Here is an 18,647-nt window from a genome sequence, read left to right on the forward strand (position 1 = left end):
CCTGGTTGATTTCTCTTCTGTCCAAAAGATCAGCGTTCCTCAGGCTCTTATCTGGAGTGTCGCGGATGAGTTTGGGTTGACAACTCGTATGGAGCCATTCCTTACCCGGGTCTTACGTAATGATAACGATCTTGGGGTCTTTATTTGCCAGGGATGGCGTCGGGTTATCAGAATTCGGGAGGCGATCTACAAAGAGCCCTGTTGGGAGTTCTTTTGTACAGTTCGCTTCGACAAAGGCGTCGATGAACTGGGCTGATAGATCGGTTTTATCTTTTCGCCTGGAAGGCGTATCCCGATCCTGCAGCTTGATTGATCTGGTCGATACTAGTAGGATGGTTCTATTTGTCTAGTATGGCTCTAGGTACCATGCCTTCGAGCAGGAATTGTGGTGGTCATTGGGTCACTCGATTGACCCAGTCTTACGAGGTCGATACTAGTGGGATGGTTCTTATTCCTATCATAGACATAGGTGCGAAAACTCTAGGGAAGATGCGGGTGTTGGTTCAAGGAGATGATCGGTAGTGGAGGGTTCCTGATGATGATATTGTGGAGTCGATCAGACAGGTGGAGCTGGAGCATATCCCCGAGCCTGCATTCGAGAGGCGTCAGGGACCTAGTATGTAGAGACTAATCGATAGCCGACTCTACGCGATGTGATGCAGCGTTTGGACGCTATATAGGAGGAGCGTCTTTGGATTATGGAATCGATTTCTAGGGTGAGGCAGCAGTTGGGGATGGATCATGCACCCTTTCCTCAAGTAAGTCATGTTGTTCCCCCTCATGCTCACCCAAGGGGTGCTGGCACTTTAGGCACGCATCATGGAGATACCGATGACATCGAGGAGAGTACGGAGGATGAGGAGGGCGAGTACAATAGCAGTGATGAGTAAGTGGGAGGGTTGATGTGTTGGTTTGTATTTTGATACTTGTTTTTACTTATTTTGTGGGATATCTTTTGGTACACTTATGCATGTTTATACTCTTTACTTTTGTTTGTATTGTATATGTATGTATGGTTTCTATTTTATCAATTACCGAGTCCGGATTCAGTTGGTGTATTGGTCCAACCAAGACTAAACATAGGTGATCAGACTATATTTAGTTGTGACTCAACCTTTAGACACTGAATCGGCCTAGATAACCGACTTACATATTTTGCGTTCTTTATTTGTATCCCTAATTGTTATGGGTTGGCAATTATTATTGTTTTGTACTTCTAGACTATCAAATAAGGATCGGACAGATGAGAAGTGTTGGAGGGCAATATCATTTTAGCATATCACCGTTCTGAAATTCAACAACCCAAGAAATAGTTCAAACTAGTCACATCTATCGTAAGTAGTATATCAGTAGGGTCATTTATAATAATACTTTTATTTATAGGTTTTAGGGAAAACCTTATCGGAGTACATGTCCCTAGGTCATAGTCGTAATTCCTAAGGAAGTACTAGTTCGCTATAGCAAGTAGCTTTGATACCATTCTGTCACACCTCCCCCGGCCGGTGGCAGAAGTGCCGAGGAGTGACGACGGTACATAGCTTACTTAAATCGCAGAGTACAAACTGTAAATACCTTTTATTTATAATGATGTCTAGTACATGGATAGATAAAAGAAACATATCTATCTTCGAGCTGCTTGTCCTTCCTTGCGTTGATTTATTCTCCTTCCTAGGAATACATGCGATTTTGAAAACGTCAACTTGATGCTGGTGAGTTCACATGTTTAATAGATATCGATAAAAATCTTTTTGAAAACTTTTTGTGATCTTTGTTTATGAATAAGAGTGTTTTCTTTTATAAATTCCTAGGTTTTCCATTTCATAGCTTCAAATTCCTTTTATTTCTTAAAACTTATCTTTTAGGATGTATAGTCAATCCTAATATTCTATATCTTTCTTCTTTCACTTTTAGGACATTTTACTAATCCTAGCTTGTTTTAATATACTTCTAGGATATTTCACCAATCCTAACTTCTCAATATATTCTTAGGATATTGTACCATTCCTAACTTAAATACTTTCTAGGACATTTTACTAATCCTAATTTATTATAATATAATTTTAGAATATTTTATTTGTCTTATTCTATTATAATATTAAATACTCAAAGACGTCCCTCTAGGTTGGTTCCTTAAGGTTTTTAGTTTATATTACCATGAGCCCCCATAATTAACACTGTAGACTAATAATTTTCCCCGCATGACGCTTCATCGGACGTCAAATAACGCTTGTATATAAAAAAGAGTTATCCTGCTGGGATTGTAGCTAGCAATCGCAGATGGGTGTCAGCCCTGTATAGATCTATACATATCTTTCTGGCTCTCGTATGATTAACCATTATAAGTTCGGGGTAGCCGAATTTAATCAGGCTAAGGATGAATAATAAAAACTCACTAGCACATTAACCTTAGGTGTTTTATCTTTTCTTTAACTCTTTGATGAAATCTTTAATTATCACTATATAATCTTTTTACTTTATATTTGATAATTAAAATCGATATACTTCATAATTATCTTTGTATACATATATATATATATATATATATATATATATATATATATATATATATATATATAGTAGGTTAAAACCCGTGGAACGCACGGGTGCTGTTTTTGAATTGAATTTAAAAATTAATTATTTAATAAAATAATATTTCAATAATTCTGATAACTTATAAATTGTAATATTGAATATTTCAATAAATTTTTTTATTTGTAAGTATTTAATTACAAAGTAAATGATAAGTATTTAATTAGGAATGAAGATTTTTGAAAACTCTTTTTTTTTATGCATGATTCTTGTTGGACATATGCAGATGATGCATTACCAATGTGTGTAATGAAATTAACATAAAATACAACAATACGTAATTATAAAAAAATACAGTAATATGATGGATTAAGTGTGATTTGCTAAAATTGAATAAAACGACGTTACAAAAAAGTTGGCTACAAATTTCGAAAAACTTCCTTATAAACAACATTGGAAGTTTTATTTGTGAGTTTGCCATCTTTATCTAAAATTAATAATTTTAATCCCTCTCTGCTCTGAACTCTAGATAAGGCAACATACAATTGTCCATGTGAAAAAACTGGATCTTTCAGAAACAAACCAACCTTTGATAACGATTGTCCTTGACTTTTATTAATAGTCATTGCAAAACATACGGCCAAAGGAAACTGTCTTCTTGTGAATTTGAAGGGAATCTTTTTTTCTGATGGAGTTAAAGACATTCTTGGAATAAAAGTCCGATTTCCAATATTAGTTCCAGTTATTATACGTGCCTCAATAACACGTTTGCCCAATGATAACACCTGTAGTCTTGTGCCATTACATAAGCCGTTTTTCTGATCAATATTTCTCAGTAACATTACTGGAACACCAATTTTTAAAACTAACTTATGATTTGGTAAACCGGATACTTTGAGACCATTTAATACATCAGGAGAGTATAGATTTGCATCAAATTGATCATGGAGAAATTCGGATTCACATATGTTGTCTGAACTTAAATATTCAACTTCATCTCCTGGAAACTTCTTAAGCAAACGGTCGTTTATTTCCTGGACAACTTCATTTTTCGGAGCAAGTATCGCTCTTTCTTGGAAATAATTTATATCGCTATAGTTCTCTAAAATTGAAGGATATACAAACTCAATTAAGGAACCTATATGATCATGTGAATCATTAATGAGAATATCATCCGGAATATCGATAATAGTTTCACCGTCGTTCGGACCACCAAGTTTTCCTTCTCCTATATCCAACAACCAATTTGCAAAATCTCTTATTTTTCCTATATCTGATTGATCCCTTCCAACAGTTAGCCTCATGTTTTTTGTTAATCTATGGACTTTGCAATGTTCCCATAAATATGAAGAACTCAAAGAAGCATTTACAATGTTCTGTCTACTGCCACCCGGAACAACAGGTAGAATCTGTCTAAAATCTCCTCCAAAGACAATAACTTTCCCTCCAAATGGAATATTTGAGATTGTTGAATTTACGCACCTTAATAAATCCTTCAAAGTTCGATCTAAAGCTTTAATTACATGCTTGAACTTTGCCGAAAATTTGATTCTCCCTTAAGTCTTTAATGAATGCATCAAGCTTGATCTTGAACAACCTACATAGTATATCAGGCCTGTCTTCTGGTTGAAGTGAAGTATCCTTAAGAAACCTTTTAATCTCAGGCCATTTGGAATTACACGTAAAGGTTATGAAGAAATCAGGATATCCAAACCATTTACATAGTGACATGGCATCCAAATAGTTTTGCAGCATATATAGTGCACCTCCGGTAAAGGATGAAGGTAATATGACACGTTGGCCGACATTCGAGATATCAGTCGTTCCTTGAGCTTTTTGGTTACGTAAATTTTCATAAGAATCACATCTAAGAACATGTTGTTGCCTACGTATGTAGTACATTCTCTCCGTTTCCATCATAGTGTAGGCATCTACCAGAAATTGTTGAAACAACCTTCTTGAATTAAGTATGAGAGAGAACGAATGATCTCTGTCTTGAATCCTATAAGCGAAATATTCTCTCATTGTACATTTCGCACGCTTGCTGTTGTTCGTAAATGACACACCTCTATGAAGAATGTCAACACTATAACCATCATCCCCATATGGATATAGCAATGGATATTGGAGAGGAAGATACGAAGGATGCAATTCACTGATACGTTGTAGACAACCATTTTTTGTTTGAACGACGATATCCCTCTTTTCGATTGAATCCGAAATGTCACCAATTATTAAAGCAGCAACCTCAGAAGCAGTCGGTAGGTTATATGTTCTTCCATCTTGCTCCCTTCTCCCGATAAGTCGTAATTTCATATCAACTTCTGGATTTTTCTGAAAAGTATCTCTTACCATCCTATAAGATCTAACCAAGACATTATTTGAATCCAACATCACCTTAATATCTTCAATAATATCACTATCAGTTGATGTTGATTGATCCTTTTCACCACTAAAATAAATATATTTATACATAATATTAGTAATATATATATATATATATATATATATATATATATATATATATATATATATATATATTAATAATAATACTAAATTATGAATAAGAAGTTTGAGAAAATACCGAAAACATCTTTGTCTATTTGTAATTTCGTTGTCAGTGTCATAAATGTATAACTGAGAGAATTTTGGTTCCGATCATTTTGCTGGCAAAAGACTTCCAATACTATGATAATTTTGACCACCCAATCTGAAAATGTATGGAGCGTTTCCTCTATTGATTGAAGAATCAATTTTACCACCCATCGACGTGAAAGAAAACATTGAATTGTAACGTCGAATGTTTTTCATGAAGTGTTTGCTTTTTGAATCCATATTTCGGAACATTCTTTCATAAGTCGGGGGTGCATTCTTTAAATCTGGAAGTTGAACTTTGCCGTAACCACAACATAATGAATAATCCGTGTTCCCCTTTTCTTTACCTCTAATGGATTCATTTCTCCATAACTTTACACGACATGTTTGACATACAACAACTTGATCACCATGATCCAAATATTCTGTAAAATAAAAGCGTTGAATAAAATATCAATGAATTTTATAATTATATACAACATAGTATTTGAAATGTAAAATGGATATTATTTTTTGATTACCATTTGAGATACCAACTATAAGATTTTCATTGTTCACTTGATGTATATTTTCTACATCTTCTGTCAGATCAATCAATGGGATAGGGGATAAATGTCTTGTCTTCGTTTTTAATTTATGACATCCTGGATTTAACTTGATTGATGATGAAGAAGTTGTTACTGTAGATGCATTTTTTGATGTCATTTCATTTGAAAGTACATGGTACTGTCTTTTGTTTGCTAACTTGGAAGTGGTTTATTTATCGAAACTGATGTTATCTGACCAAAAAAATATATATATATTAAATAAATAAATAATTAAATAAATAAATAAATAAATAATATATATATATATATATATATATATATATATATATATATATATATATATATATATATATCCCGATTATATACATAATGGATAATAGTATATTTTAAAAACCATAAATAATTACCATTTCTAATGTTAGATAACGGATTTATAACATTTGTAATGTTAGAAAATGGAGTTCTAACATCTGTAAAGGAAGGACAGTATTGTATGGTTGTGTTATGCTTTGCAGGTGTTGTAAATGTATTAACATTTTGAGTTTGACGAACAATGTTGATTGATTGATATGCAAATAGAAATAAATTATAAAACTTGTAAATATATGTATACAACTATATAACAGTATTTTTGAAGAAATGCTGTAATGATGTACTTGGAACGTTCGATGTTATTTTTATTTTCTTCGATCTTTTATTTTCCAAATATATTTTTCTTTGTCTTCTTTTCTCTCTGGCCTGCATGTGGTACATGTTACTGTTGTTTTCTGCATAAGAAGACATAGGATAGGATATGAATTGTTTATTAGGTAAATAATATGTTTATATAATACAATTAAAGTTAGTTAAAATTAAATAAATAATAATAATAAAGTAAATGTATTTAAAAAGTTACCTTTATTAATTCGTTTATTAAAATGGGTAACAAAATTTGCAAATATTAATTTATTCATTTATAATATTTTTTAAACAAAATAGCCAATTGAAATATTTAGAATATTAAATAATATAAAATAGAAATTTTATATTTGTTTATATTGTGTAACTCTTCAATAATCTTGAAAAATATATGTGTTACGATTGTGTATTTGATTGTTCCATCACTTGTGGTTTCCTGTAGGGCTACGTATATTTTTTAAACAAATTAATCTAGCAAAAGAAGTTTCAATAATCTACCAACAACTATCTCTCTACAAAAGTCTTATTCATCACTCACTCTGTCTATGTTTCTCTCTCTGTGTTTGTGTTTTCATATCAGGAAGGTAAAAAACCAATTCGTTTCACAGAAAATCTGAAATTTGGATGTTTGTTTACGACTCCAATCTTCCATAGATGGTCGTCGAAGATTAGCCGTCAATGAATCTCATCGATTCCCCCATAATCGATCGCAATCAACAACGAATGAAAGGGAACCTAGAATATTTCATCTACGATGCCGTCTCGTCGTCCGATTTGGTCATACTCAGGTTTGAAAAATACGATCTGAAGGTAGACTCTCCTTCTTCCAGTGCCACAATCAATTATTTCCATGATGACCATCATGACTCATCATCCTCGTTTCCAACCTAGGGTTTATTCGATTTACATCTGCTCTTTCCCCAATTTCAACCAATCGTGGGTTCGGATGATTTCAGGGGTTAAAACCCTAGATCTCCAATGAAACAATGAAGGTAAAATCATGTGATAGACGAAAACCGTGATGATTAAAAATTGATTATTGATCATAAACATCTATTCCAACATATTTTTTTACAGTTAGTAAAATGAAAGTTTATTTAGATTTCGGTAACACTTTTTGTTCTAGTATTTCCATATCTCGATTAAACATCGGTTAATTGCAACTGTTTCACAAGAGATAAAAGATTTTGCTCTATTATTTGTATATATTATAACAAAGATCTTCAAAAACCAAGAACACATAAGTTTTTTTGAACTTGTATGAAACAGTTTGTTGTGAATTTCAACCATAAATTCATAGAGAAACCAATGTAATGTAAACTCATAATACTAACCTGACATATGGATATGGAAATCTTGCAGGAAGTAAGACAGCTTTAAAATGAAAAGCAGTTGATTTGTGAACTGGAATGAGGATTAGAACTTGAATGAAGCACCCTGATGTAAGTTTGATGAAAAAAGAATCGCATAAGCAATTGAAACATAAAGAAGACGAATGAGGAGTTTCAAAATTTTCGGTTTCACGTTCTGAGGTAAAGTTATATATATATATTGGAAAAAGGTTTTGATTTTATGATTTTATTGTTGTTGCATCTTTATTGGATAAAATTTTGTTCCTGATTTTTTGGGATTTATAAGATTACAACTGAAATTTAGTTTAATATAAGATATTCATCTAAAAAGGGAGTATAGAATATTAGGAAATAGAATCTTGAATATACGAAATTTATAGAAGATCAGTAAATATGCTGACACGATTACAAAAATGTATGAATTAATTGAAGAAAATAAAAGATATAAATTTTGTTTAGAATTGGTTATTGATTATTTAATAAAAATAACATAATTATCGTGACAAAAATAATAGTTATTCATAACTCATTTGCCATGCTCCAGAAGGATAATTTTAAAAAATGGGTCCATTTTGCATATTCAGTATCGAGATGGAGTGTGCTGGTGGAAAGGGTGTCTTTGCTGAGACTACACATGATCCTTTTATTCAATTTTTAATTCATATATAAAAAGAAATTTACTCAAGTAAATTGTTATGTTAAAGTTTTTGATTGCTTTCTTTTTACCTGTACTTTTTCTGGATTATTACAACAATGTGTTTTTTTTTCTGTGATAGCAAAAGAAGTTTGAATGCCTATGTGCTTATCGAATGAATTGCAATTAGATTCAGAGCATTTGCAACCTTTAATATAACAAAAGATCTTAGGGGTATTTTCGGAAAATTGTTTATTAAAAACAAAAAATCTGGAATTTTTTTTTTGATTCAAATCATTGCTACTTTAAATTTACTCATTGTTGTTACAGTATTGTACAAGTGAAAGTAAAGAAGTTACATTGGAAGGGAGAGTTCAGTTTGAAAGAATTCAGGTCATTACTTCTGTAAAAATATTATCGAAAAAGTAAGTTGATATGTAGGGATAACTATAAGGTTTTAATTCATTGTATTATTTTCTACAGGCTATGCAAAGAGATTATAAGTTAAGCTCATACTCACTGAATTCTGTTTCAGCACCTTTTCTTAATTAACAGGTATTATTATCACTATCATTTTTTGTTTAAATATTGAGCTAAATGCTAGAAATAAAAATGTATTTCAAGTATTTTGATTATTAGACTTCATTTATTTTACTTTTTAAATAAAAGAGCCAATCATTGCTAATTAAGAGTCTAAATAAAAACTATTTACAAAACAAAAATTAAATATTAAAATAAAACATACTACTACACCAGTAGATACGAATAGCAATACACTTCAAAGGGGAAAATCAACAATAGCATTATGCTTAAAGGAAGAGACAACAAAGTCATTATACTTTTTAACTAAAAGGGGTAGCCAAAAAATCATAAAAACCTTATACTACTTAACAACCTGGATGAGATGTAACATTTGAACAATAATAACCCCATAGGCAATATCGGCCAAAAAATTTAAATATTAAGAAAAAATTCAAAATATATTTACAAGCAAATAAACTTCAAAATATATTTAATTTGAGTTAAAACCAAAATCAACTAACTTGTCCACTTTAAAACAATAAAAATATCCAAAAATATTCAAAACCAATAATATTTCACATCCTAAATATCCCAAAATAAAAATCATACCAAGCAATCAAAATATCTTTAAAACCAAAACAAATGATCAAAATATATTAAATGTGTGTTATAACCAATAGCAACTCACTTTTCCAATTTTGGAATTAAGAGTGGAGTTTCCTCTCCGGTTGACTTTCTTTTAGCCTTAGTTGAACTTAAATCATCTCCAGAATCAACATCATAAATTTCTTGGAGGTTGCGCTTCAAATCACCTGATATTTTGCTTGGACTTGTTGCGGTTGACTTATCAACTGTTGAGGGTGTAAAACTTTCATCTGTTTGTGAGATCACATCCTAATTTAAAAAAAAAAAATAATAAGTGTTTAATTCCAAATAAAAACTAATCTAAATAAAAGTTTATAAAAGGAATTGAAAAACCTTTTGAACAGGCTGTACAACATCATCTGATTCCAAAGCAACTTGATTTAAGGAGACAGATTAAATACTCTAAAAAATAAAATGGAAATATGTTAATCGTTATGTATTTTAACAGTAAAGAATTGTAAATTTTCAACAATAAAAGGTTACATACCATAAGTTCTATTTTACTTTCCAATTCAGAAACAATGGACATATCTTCTGTAACTCTGAGAACTGTGTAGATGTTATTATAGTTGTTGACATTGTATTCTGTAATATCTACAACAAAACCAAACTTGCAGTTTTTCAACACGTTAAGTTGCATTGGAAATAGTGCATCACTGTCTCCGACCTGTAAGATATATTTTAATAAATTCAAAAAAAAAGTAAATGTTTTCTGATTTTAAGGTATGAATAATATACCGCATCATGTATCTTTTTCAACTCGTATGCACTTATATTTAACAGCCTCTTTGCTTCCCTATCAAAAAGAGTCAATCCAATGGTTCCAGTACAATCTTGTACGTTGATTGGAATTATATACCTAAAACAAAAAAATTATGTCATTGTTAGTGTTGTTTTACAGATTGACAAAATTAATAGAAATAAATATGTGTTTACTTTATAACTGTCTGAAATTCAGATTTTTTGCATTGTGCATTTGTACACTCGACAACCATAGTTTCTGAAATTCCCTCAGGGTTGGTATACGAATGATTGGCTTTGGGAACAGGGATTATTTTTTTTCCACATTTTTTGCATGCTTCATAATACCATGGTAGATTCTGCCTTATATTAACAATGGAAGCAACTAATAAAAACTTCATTTCCTGTATCATATTAAATGTAAAACTTATTAAAATAAATTATGCAAAAATAAAATGTAAAACATATCAAATAATGCAATATACCTTAATTGGTTCGGTGATCTCACAAACTGTTTTTAATGGAAAATTGCCCTTAAAGTCATCTGTATATGAAGAAGAGTAGCTTTGAAGTGTAGTTATGCTTTTTTCAGTTATACCGAAATTGTCATGACATTTCAACCTGTGATGTTTAATTTAAATTCAAGAATATTAGGATTTGTGTTTTTTTAAGTTAAAATACATTATAAAAAAATAAAAAACAATCGGAAACTAACTTATTTTTAAACTCATTAATTTCATAAATGTCAGAATTTATGAACAATTTCGTTACTTCAAAATGACTTTTAGCTTCACCAATACCTGTAAAAAATGTATATCCAATTAATAAAAATTATATAAAAACAGTAATTATAAACATCTATATATAAAGAGTGAATACAAACCATTCCAAATGTTTAGCTTCAAAAACTGCATCACGATAACAACACAATTAACCGTCGGGTTATTTTTTAGGTATTCTGAAATTTGATATGCTTGACTTCCAAAAATAGTAACCTTCAGATGTACAGAACTAAATAAACCAAAAAATCGTATATTAATATTAATTTGTGATTAATTAAAGATAATAAATAATAAATAAATAATAAAATATAATCTCACTCTAGGTTGCTAAGAGTGAGTTTTATATAATGCTTGGATGGTACTGGATTTGAAGTTTCAAGAGGCCTAAATGACACGATATGTCCAATAACATCTACACAACAGATAACACAACATAAACTGTTGAATTAAAATCATAATATTTAAATAATAAAATTTATAACCAAGAAAACAAATGATAAAAAATGATTTTATTAATATTTTATAACTAACCAAAGAATGTGTCTCTTGGGCATGTTTGTTCTATGATAGAATTAAAGTCAACAAACATAAATCCATTGACCGGACCCGAGAAATCATCACATTTTTTTAGGATGCTTTTCCAATCCAAAGTTAAGGTCTGTTTATGACTTGTATAACTAAAACCATTAGTAACAGCAACCATATTGGGTTTTATAACTATATAACTTTCATCTTCCTTTAAAAGATGACGAAATCTGGAGAAATTCTGATTGAAGACACGAGCATGGTATTGTGTACACTGTTTAAAAAAAACTAAAAATTATTATTTTCATGAAACATGTCTAATATTGAATGATGAATAAAAAATATATGAAATACAACAAACCTCCTCGTCCATCAGGATCATTTCAATCGAACAAACTTTATTATTTCTGACAAAGTTCCAAATTTTAAGCACCCGAACCTTGATATGTGATTTTTCATCTATCTGGTCAATGTTATTTAGGTAAACCTTATTTCCTATATTCATTTTCTGCAAGAAAATTTAAACCATATAGAATTGTAAGGAAAATTAGCAACCTAACTAACAATTAAAACAGAAAAATTATAAATCAGCACCTAATAATTTATAAATCAGCACCTAATAATTTATAAATCAGCAACTAACGTAAAGAACATCCTAACTAACAATTAAAACAGAAAAATTATAAATCAGCACCTAATAATTTTTTCTTAAAGTAAGTAATATATATTTTTTAATGTGTAAACCAAATGAGTAGATTTCTTACAGACCCTTGTTTATACGTAGGGTAACTTGTATGTTATTATTAATCATTTTATTGAGATTGTATAGAGATAAATACAAACAAATTTTAAAATTTCATACCATCAAAACAAAAGTTACTGTGCAAGACTGACCATTTAGAATTTTAATAACTTTGTAGGTCAACTCCAATGGTTTGGCATATCATGTCAGAATTATGGGTTAATTCACTAATTTGTAGTAATGAACTTGAAGCTGGATCACAACAATCATGTTAAAGAAAAAATAGTTCTCATGTTCATTAGTTTTTTCGTATACATCTACATTAATACGTAAATAGACAAAGTAAAAATAATTGACATCATAAATTAGATTTAATGTAACAGCAAATCAAAGTAAATGTAACACCAAAACAAAAAAAAAATAATGTAATAGTAAAGTTTCAGATCTGAAAAAAACTATTTTTTATTTTTTTAAAGAAAATGAACTTGTCATGTTCATTAGTTTTTCGTCTTTTAAACTGAAAAGGTAGAAGAAGTAGACGATTAAGAAGAATTACAAAAAAGAAGAAGAAGAATAGCAATCATACAATGAGAACGTGATAGATACCGATAAATAAGACCATGAAGGGAATAGAAATATTTGTAATTTTGATATTTGAATACACTAACCTGATATTTAATTATTGAAGCGTTGCAGAATCAAGAAGAATGAAGAAGAATACGTTTGCTGTGGTTTCTATGAAGCAAAATTGTTATGGAGCAGAATGGTAAAAACAAAATAACTGTATAAATGGTATTTACGTTTGCTGAGAAGAATACTGCAGATTTTTAGGGATTTAATGATTGCAATATATTTAATTTGCAATCAAAATAAACAAACTTTCAAATTTAATCGTGAATTTCGAATCTGATTTTTTATTAACATATTTTTTCAAATTATTTCCATAATTTTTATTCATTTAAAAATAATGGTTGAATATTTTGAATGCAGTTGACTGCTCAAATTTCCGGATTTTTTGCATCAGTTTGAACTTTGATTTAATTTGGATTGAATGGCATTTACGTAAATATAGATGAATAAATGAGCGGGAAAACTCGATTTTGGGGGTCCTTAGAGAGTGACACGTGGCAGAGTTGTACTTATTTATTAGAATTAGGATATATATATATATATATATATATATATATATATATATATATATATATATATATATGTATGTATGTATATATATATAATATACCCTAATTATGATTGACTTGAAAACACGATATTCGGGCAGAGTAACTACTAGGCACAGTATATATCCATATAATTGACTAAAATTACTTCTACGTACTATGTTATCCTAGGAAATTGGCCAGTATAACCTCTAGGTAAAATTATTTTGTAGAATATCGGGCGTCATAACTTTTAGGCATAATATCATAGCTTATAAATAGGTAGAGTATCTATGGTTACATTATCCTAAAGTTTTCAAGCTTTGTATAACTACTGACATATATATATATATATATATATATATATATATATATATATATATATATATATATATATATATATATATATATAGGGCTAGGTTATAATGTGGATGGACAACTATTGTGTGGACGTGTGGATAATGCTATTTTATGAAAATTACTAAGAGAATATGTTGTTTACTAATGCCAATACGTTCAATCTCACAAAACTATTGTTATTTTAATGGATTCTCACCAATTCTAATTCATTTTTTGTTCTCATTCATCGTTTTTTATTTATTTTAATTCTTACTGAATACGACTCAATAAACATTCTGATAACATTCTGACAGAATGAGAATAATTAAAAAAAAGTGTATAATAACCTTATAGACGATTTAATTAGTGAAAATGCTTAATAATTAAAATAATTATATAATATTGAACGTATTCATATTATCAAACAACATATTTTCTTTGTAATTCTCACAGAATAGCATTATCCACACGTCCACACAATAGATGTCAATCCACATTTGAACCTAGCTCTCTCTCTCTCTCTCTCTCTATATATATATATATATATATATATATATATATATATATATATATATATATATATATATATATATTGGGGCATGTATCCCCCCTAAAACCGTTAAAATAATATATTGGGGCCATGAACTCACCTTAGTAGTGTGATCAGGGATATCCTTGTTGCTGCACCCGAAGCTTCGCTCCATTGGGAGGATTTACGAGATAGATCAAGAGAAAGAGAGATATTTTTAGGTTTTTGGGTGTGAAGAAATCAGAAAGTGAGCACCTCTATTTATAGTGCATATGCGTGCGATGCACCTTATGTGCGTCGTGCACATGACTCGTGGCTCCATCCAAAGCTTGCCACGTGTCACACTTCTGGTGGTCCACTTCTGTAACGCCCGCAGATTCGGGTTAGTCAATTTAGAGATAATAAGTGTCAAAAATGACTTTTTGATAGAAGATTATTTAGGACAAATAATCTTAACAAAAGTTATTGTGTATGTGAAAAGGATTCCTTACATATAAAGAACGCTAAAATCCAACTTATATTGAAGAAGTTATGACCCATTGAAGTTTCACGATTTAAATCGACACGACTCTGCGTAACGTAAAAAGTAAAGTTTAGATAAAATACTTTTTAGTCTTAGTGATCTAAACGAGAGTCATAGTATTCGTTAAACTGAGAGCGAGCATATAGAGAACGTCCAAATCTGACTTCATTTGAGAAAGTTGTGATTTTTCTAAGATTCAGCGTAGCAGTGTATAGCGCAGAAATCGAATTTTTGATCGATCGATTATTAGCCGACACCGTCTAAACGAGAATTGAAGATCTCGTTAAAAGGAGTTCAACGATATAAAGACAGTCGAAAATGGACGTCGGATGACAAAGTTATGAATTTTTAACGGACTTTAACTGTCCAAGACTGTTAAAATACAACTTTAAAAATAAATTCAAAATTATCCGATGGAGTCTATGAAAGTTGTGGATCTCATCGACAACTATGGGCGGATATAAAGAACGTCTAAAATGGTGCTCGTATGCGAAAGTTATGGATTTTACAAGATAATTAATTTTCGGATTAACAAGAGTGCGACACATGTTGCGATCTGGCACACTCCTTCCTCCCCAAGGCTTGCGATCTGATGGCGACACCTGGACCCATTACGCCCAACGTAATGTTTAGTATGCCCATCATAAGTTTGTGTATGCCCATCGTACTGGGCTCCTGGCAGCCTATAAATAGAGCCGAATTTCACTCATTTCTTCACACATTTCCATTCTATTCTCTCCCAAACCCCCCAACGCCTCAATGCCTTTCTCTAGCACTTCCTAAGTGTTAGTAGCGAAGCTTCGGATCGCCAGAAATACCCGAGAAATAGAGCTTTCAGTTTAGAAGTTCTGCCCGCATAGAGTCTGGTTTCTCGCTAAACCACCTGTAAGTTGAGTTATGCTTACCGTGCTTTCAGTATAACTTATGTTTAAATTCATTATCATTATTATGAAGCCATACACAAGATTTATCAGTGATTCCATGTCGTTATAATGATTGATCTACTTACGGTGATGATGTCTATGCTGGATTTAGTGAGGTGTTTAAAGTGGGATTTCCAAACAGTATACTTTTTATACCAAACAGACCCTACATCCTATATGATCCTACCTGGTTGTCTCTTATTAGCTATAAATCAATAGACGTTGAATTAATGATGAATCTAGACTAATAATTAGTCGAAATAAATATTAGACTAAGACTTAGTGATAATGATACTAGGTTACGTCAAAGGAAAAGACAGTTGCTAGAAGTGAAGCGTTGTTCGAATTTTGAGTCGTCACTTTAACAAGTGAATACATAGTCACTTTCATGAACATGATTTTAATACAATTATTAATTAAAGTATTAATTATATGTTAAAGAGTTTATGTGTGAGAAATTTTATATTTCCTGGAATACGTGTTAAGAAAATATTTGATAATATATGATGATTTAGGACTTATAGAATAGACCAAAATTTATTAAGATGAATATCGTGTAGTACTCCTTAAGAGTACGTATGAGATATAAATGGAGGGTAGAACTCTAACATTTGTATTTGATCCGAGAGTATGGATTAGACATAGTCATTCGTCCCTAGTCTGAGAGTATGGATTAGGCATAGTAATTTGTCATTGATCTGAGAGCATGGATTAGACAAAGTGATCCGTCCCTAGTCCGGGAGTATGGAGTAGGTACAGTCATTCGTCCCTAGTCCGAGATTATGGATACCCGATCCGGGAGTATGGATTTGGTAAAGCCATTCGTTTTAGATCCGAAAGCATGGATCGTGTCGTTGTGAGGATCGACGGGGTGGGGTAAATTGCTTATATGGGGTGAAAATTGTATCTTACGAGTTCTAATATATATATATATATATATATATATATATATATGTATATATATATATATATATGCATGTTATAACATTTTGAAATCCCTATGTACTCACCAGGCTTTCCAACCTGACCCACTCAGGTTATTGTATCACATGTAGCGATATAAAAGATGCATTCTGCTGAGAGATTCAAGGAGTATTAGTGTTTGATTAGGTGTCTAAGCCCATAACTATAATTGGTATGTACTTGATTTGATAGTAGCATGGTCCTTTTGGGTTGCCTTCACACTGGCAACTAGACATGATGACTATTGGAAAGAGAGGCTGATTTTATTATTTAGAATAATAAATTGGTACATAAATATGACTTATTAATATATTATAAGAATAATATATTAATTATAAATCATATTGTTAATAAATATTTAATCAGAAATTAATTTGGAATTAATTTTGGGATTAAAGGAAAGGACTGAAAGTGGAGGGGCTGTTTTGTAAATATTTGATAGTTGAGGTTTTGGGCCATTAGATCACCCTTATTAGGGAGGGCTGAAAATACCTAGAAGGATCTAGAGATTTCCGTCCAAGCCCTAAGGAAAGGGTCCATGGAGTTGCTTAGGCCCTAAGCTAAGGAATTAGGGTTTCCACCCTGAAACCCTAACTAGCCTCAAGTATAAATAGAACCCATTGGCTCTTGAATTCGGACAACCCTTTGGAAACCCTAGAAGAGCTGATTTTTAGAGCAAGTCACTCCTCTCTCCTCTCTCTCATATTCATCCTCTTGCCCTAGTGTGTTTGTGAGCCATTAGAGGTACTACGCTTGTGGTACTTGTTATCAAAAGCAAGGATCTTCAAGAATCAGTTGTTATTACTATATAGCAACAAAGGTATGTGTTTTAATCTTTCTTCTGTAGATTTCGAATTATTAGATGCATATTAGGGTTTTCTATTTTGTGTTCAATACTTGTATGTCTAATAGAGAAAACATAGATCCAATTTAGGATTGCATGCACACATAGGATTGTTTGTATAAAACCCATCAGTCGTATTAGAACTTTTGGTTTTGTTTTCAATTAGATTTGATACAATATATTGAAATTGACAAATTAAGGATTATGGCTATTAAACCCTAGGGCTTGGATTTTTCGAAATTAGGGTTTCTAAACCCTAGGTTTGAAATTTGATTAGGGTTTTTGAACCCTTTGATGGGTTTTAAGCACTATAACACTCTTATGGTGCACATGCAACCCTAGATGCTTTGGATCTAAGTTTTCTCTAATTATACATGCAAGTTCATTTTTCCAAAGCATACATCCTAACTAGCATACAATAGAGGATATACAACATAAAAACCAAGTTAGATGAATACCTCTTGATGTAGTTTGTAGTTCTTGGCCTTAGAAAGCTTTAGCACCTCAAGTGTGATTCCTCTAATGTGTCACAAACACCAAATGCAAGAGGAGGCTTAAGAGAATAGGCTAGTTAGCTCAAAATCGGTTATCACTCTCTTAGAATATATGGGCACCGATTTTAGGGTCTAGGGGGTTGCTTTTATAGTGTGGCAAAGACTAGGGTTTCATCCATGCAAACCCTAATACACCATGACCCTTCATATTTCTTAGGTTCCATGGGTTAAACCTCCATGGACTATCATATTGGTTTAGCCCATCCTAATCGACCATGGATCGTTAGCCCAAACTATAAGTTTTACTAATTTACTTAATCAGTCCCCGTAAATTTAATTAGTCTCTTTTGATCACTAAATTAATTGCAAATTAATTCTTGATCAATACTAATTAAATAATATGATTTCTCAATTAATATATTATATTTATAATATATCAATAAATCACAAATAACCTCTTTCTCAAAAGTTCATCCTATCAAATTGCTCTGGTGAAGGCAACCCAAAAGAACCATGCTACTATCGGGTCAAGTACATACGAGTTATAGTTATGGGCTTAGACACCTAATCCAACAGTCTCCC

The 18,647-nt window shown here is 31.2% G+C and overlaps 1 protein-coding gene across 1 annotated transcript in view; it reads right to left on the reverse strand.

Annotated features, from left to right (window-relative positions):
• Positions 1 to 9,374: 9,374 nt before the first annotated feature.
• LOC145111874 (replication protein A 70 kDa DNA-binding subunit B-like) overlaps positions 9,375 to 18,647 on the reverse strand; it is a 34,185-nt gene continuing 24,912 nt past the window's right edge. The window contains exons 2-13 of the mRNA XM_079048118.1: positions 11,913 to 12,059; positions 11,558 to 11,825; positions 11,345 to 11,438; positions 11,128 to 11,255; positions 10,946 to 11,044; positions 10,730 to 10,788; positions 10,440 to 10,648; positions 10,242 to 10,362; positions 9,991 to 10,170; positions 9,547 to 9,752; positions 9,468 to 9,483; positions 9,375 to 9,386 (exon numbers count right to left, since the gene is read on the reverse strand). Coding sequence (XP_078904244.1) covers positions 9,375 to 9,386; positions 9,468 to 9,483; positions 9,547 to 9,752; positions 9,991 to 10,170; positions 10,242 to 10,362; positions 10,440 to 10,648; positions 10,730 to 10,788; positions 10,946 to 11,044; positions 11,128 to 11,255; positions 11,345 to 11,438; positions 11,558 to 11,825; positions 11,913 to 12,059 — 1,539 coding nt within the window. The remainder of the gene's footprint in view (positions 9,387 to 9,467; positions 9,484 to 9,546; positions 9,753 to 9,990; positions 10,171 to 10,241; positions 10,363 to 10,439; positions 10,649 to 10,729; positions 10,789 to 10,945; positions 11,045 to 11,127; positions 11,256 to 11,344; positions 11,439 to 11,557; positions 11,826 to 11,912; positions 12,060 to 18,647) is intronic.

The sequence above is a fragment of the Lactuca virosa genome, chromosome 5 (genome assembly GCF_052849685.1).
Source record: "Lactuca virosa cultivar CGN04683 chromosome 5, Lactuca_virosa_CGN04683_v6, whole genome shotgun sequence".
NCBI lineage: Eukaryota > Viridiplantae > Streptophyta > Magnoliopsida > Asterales > Asteraceae > Lactuca > Lactuca virosa.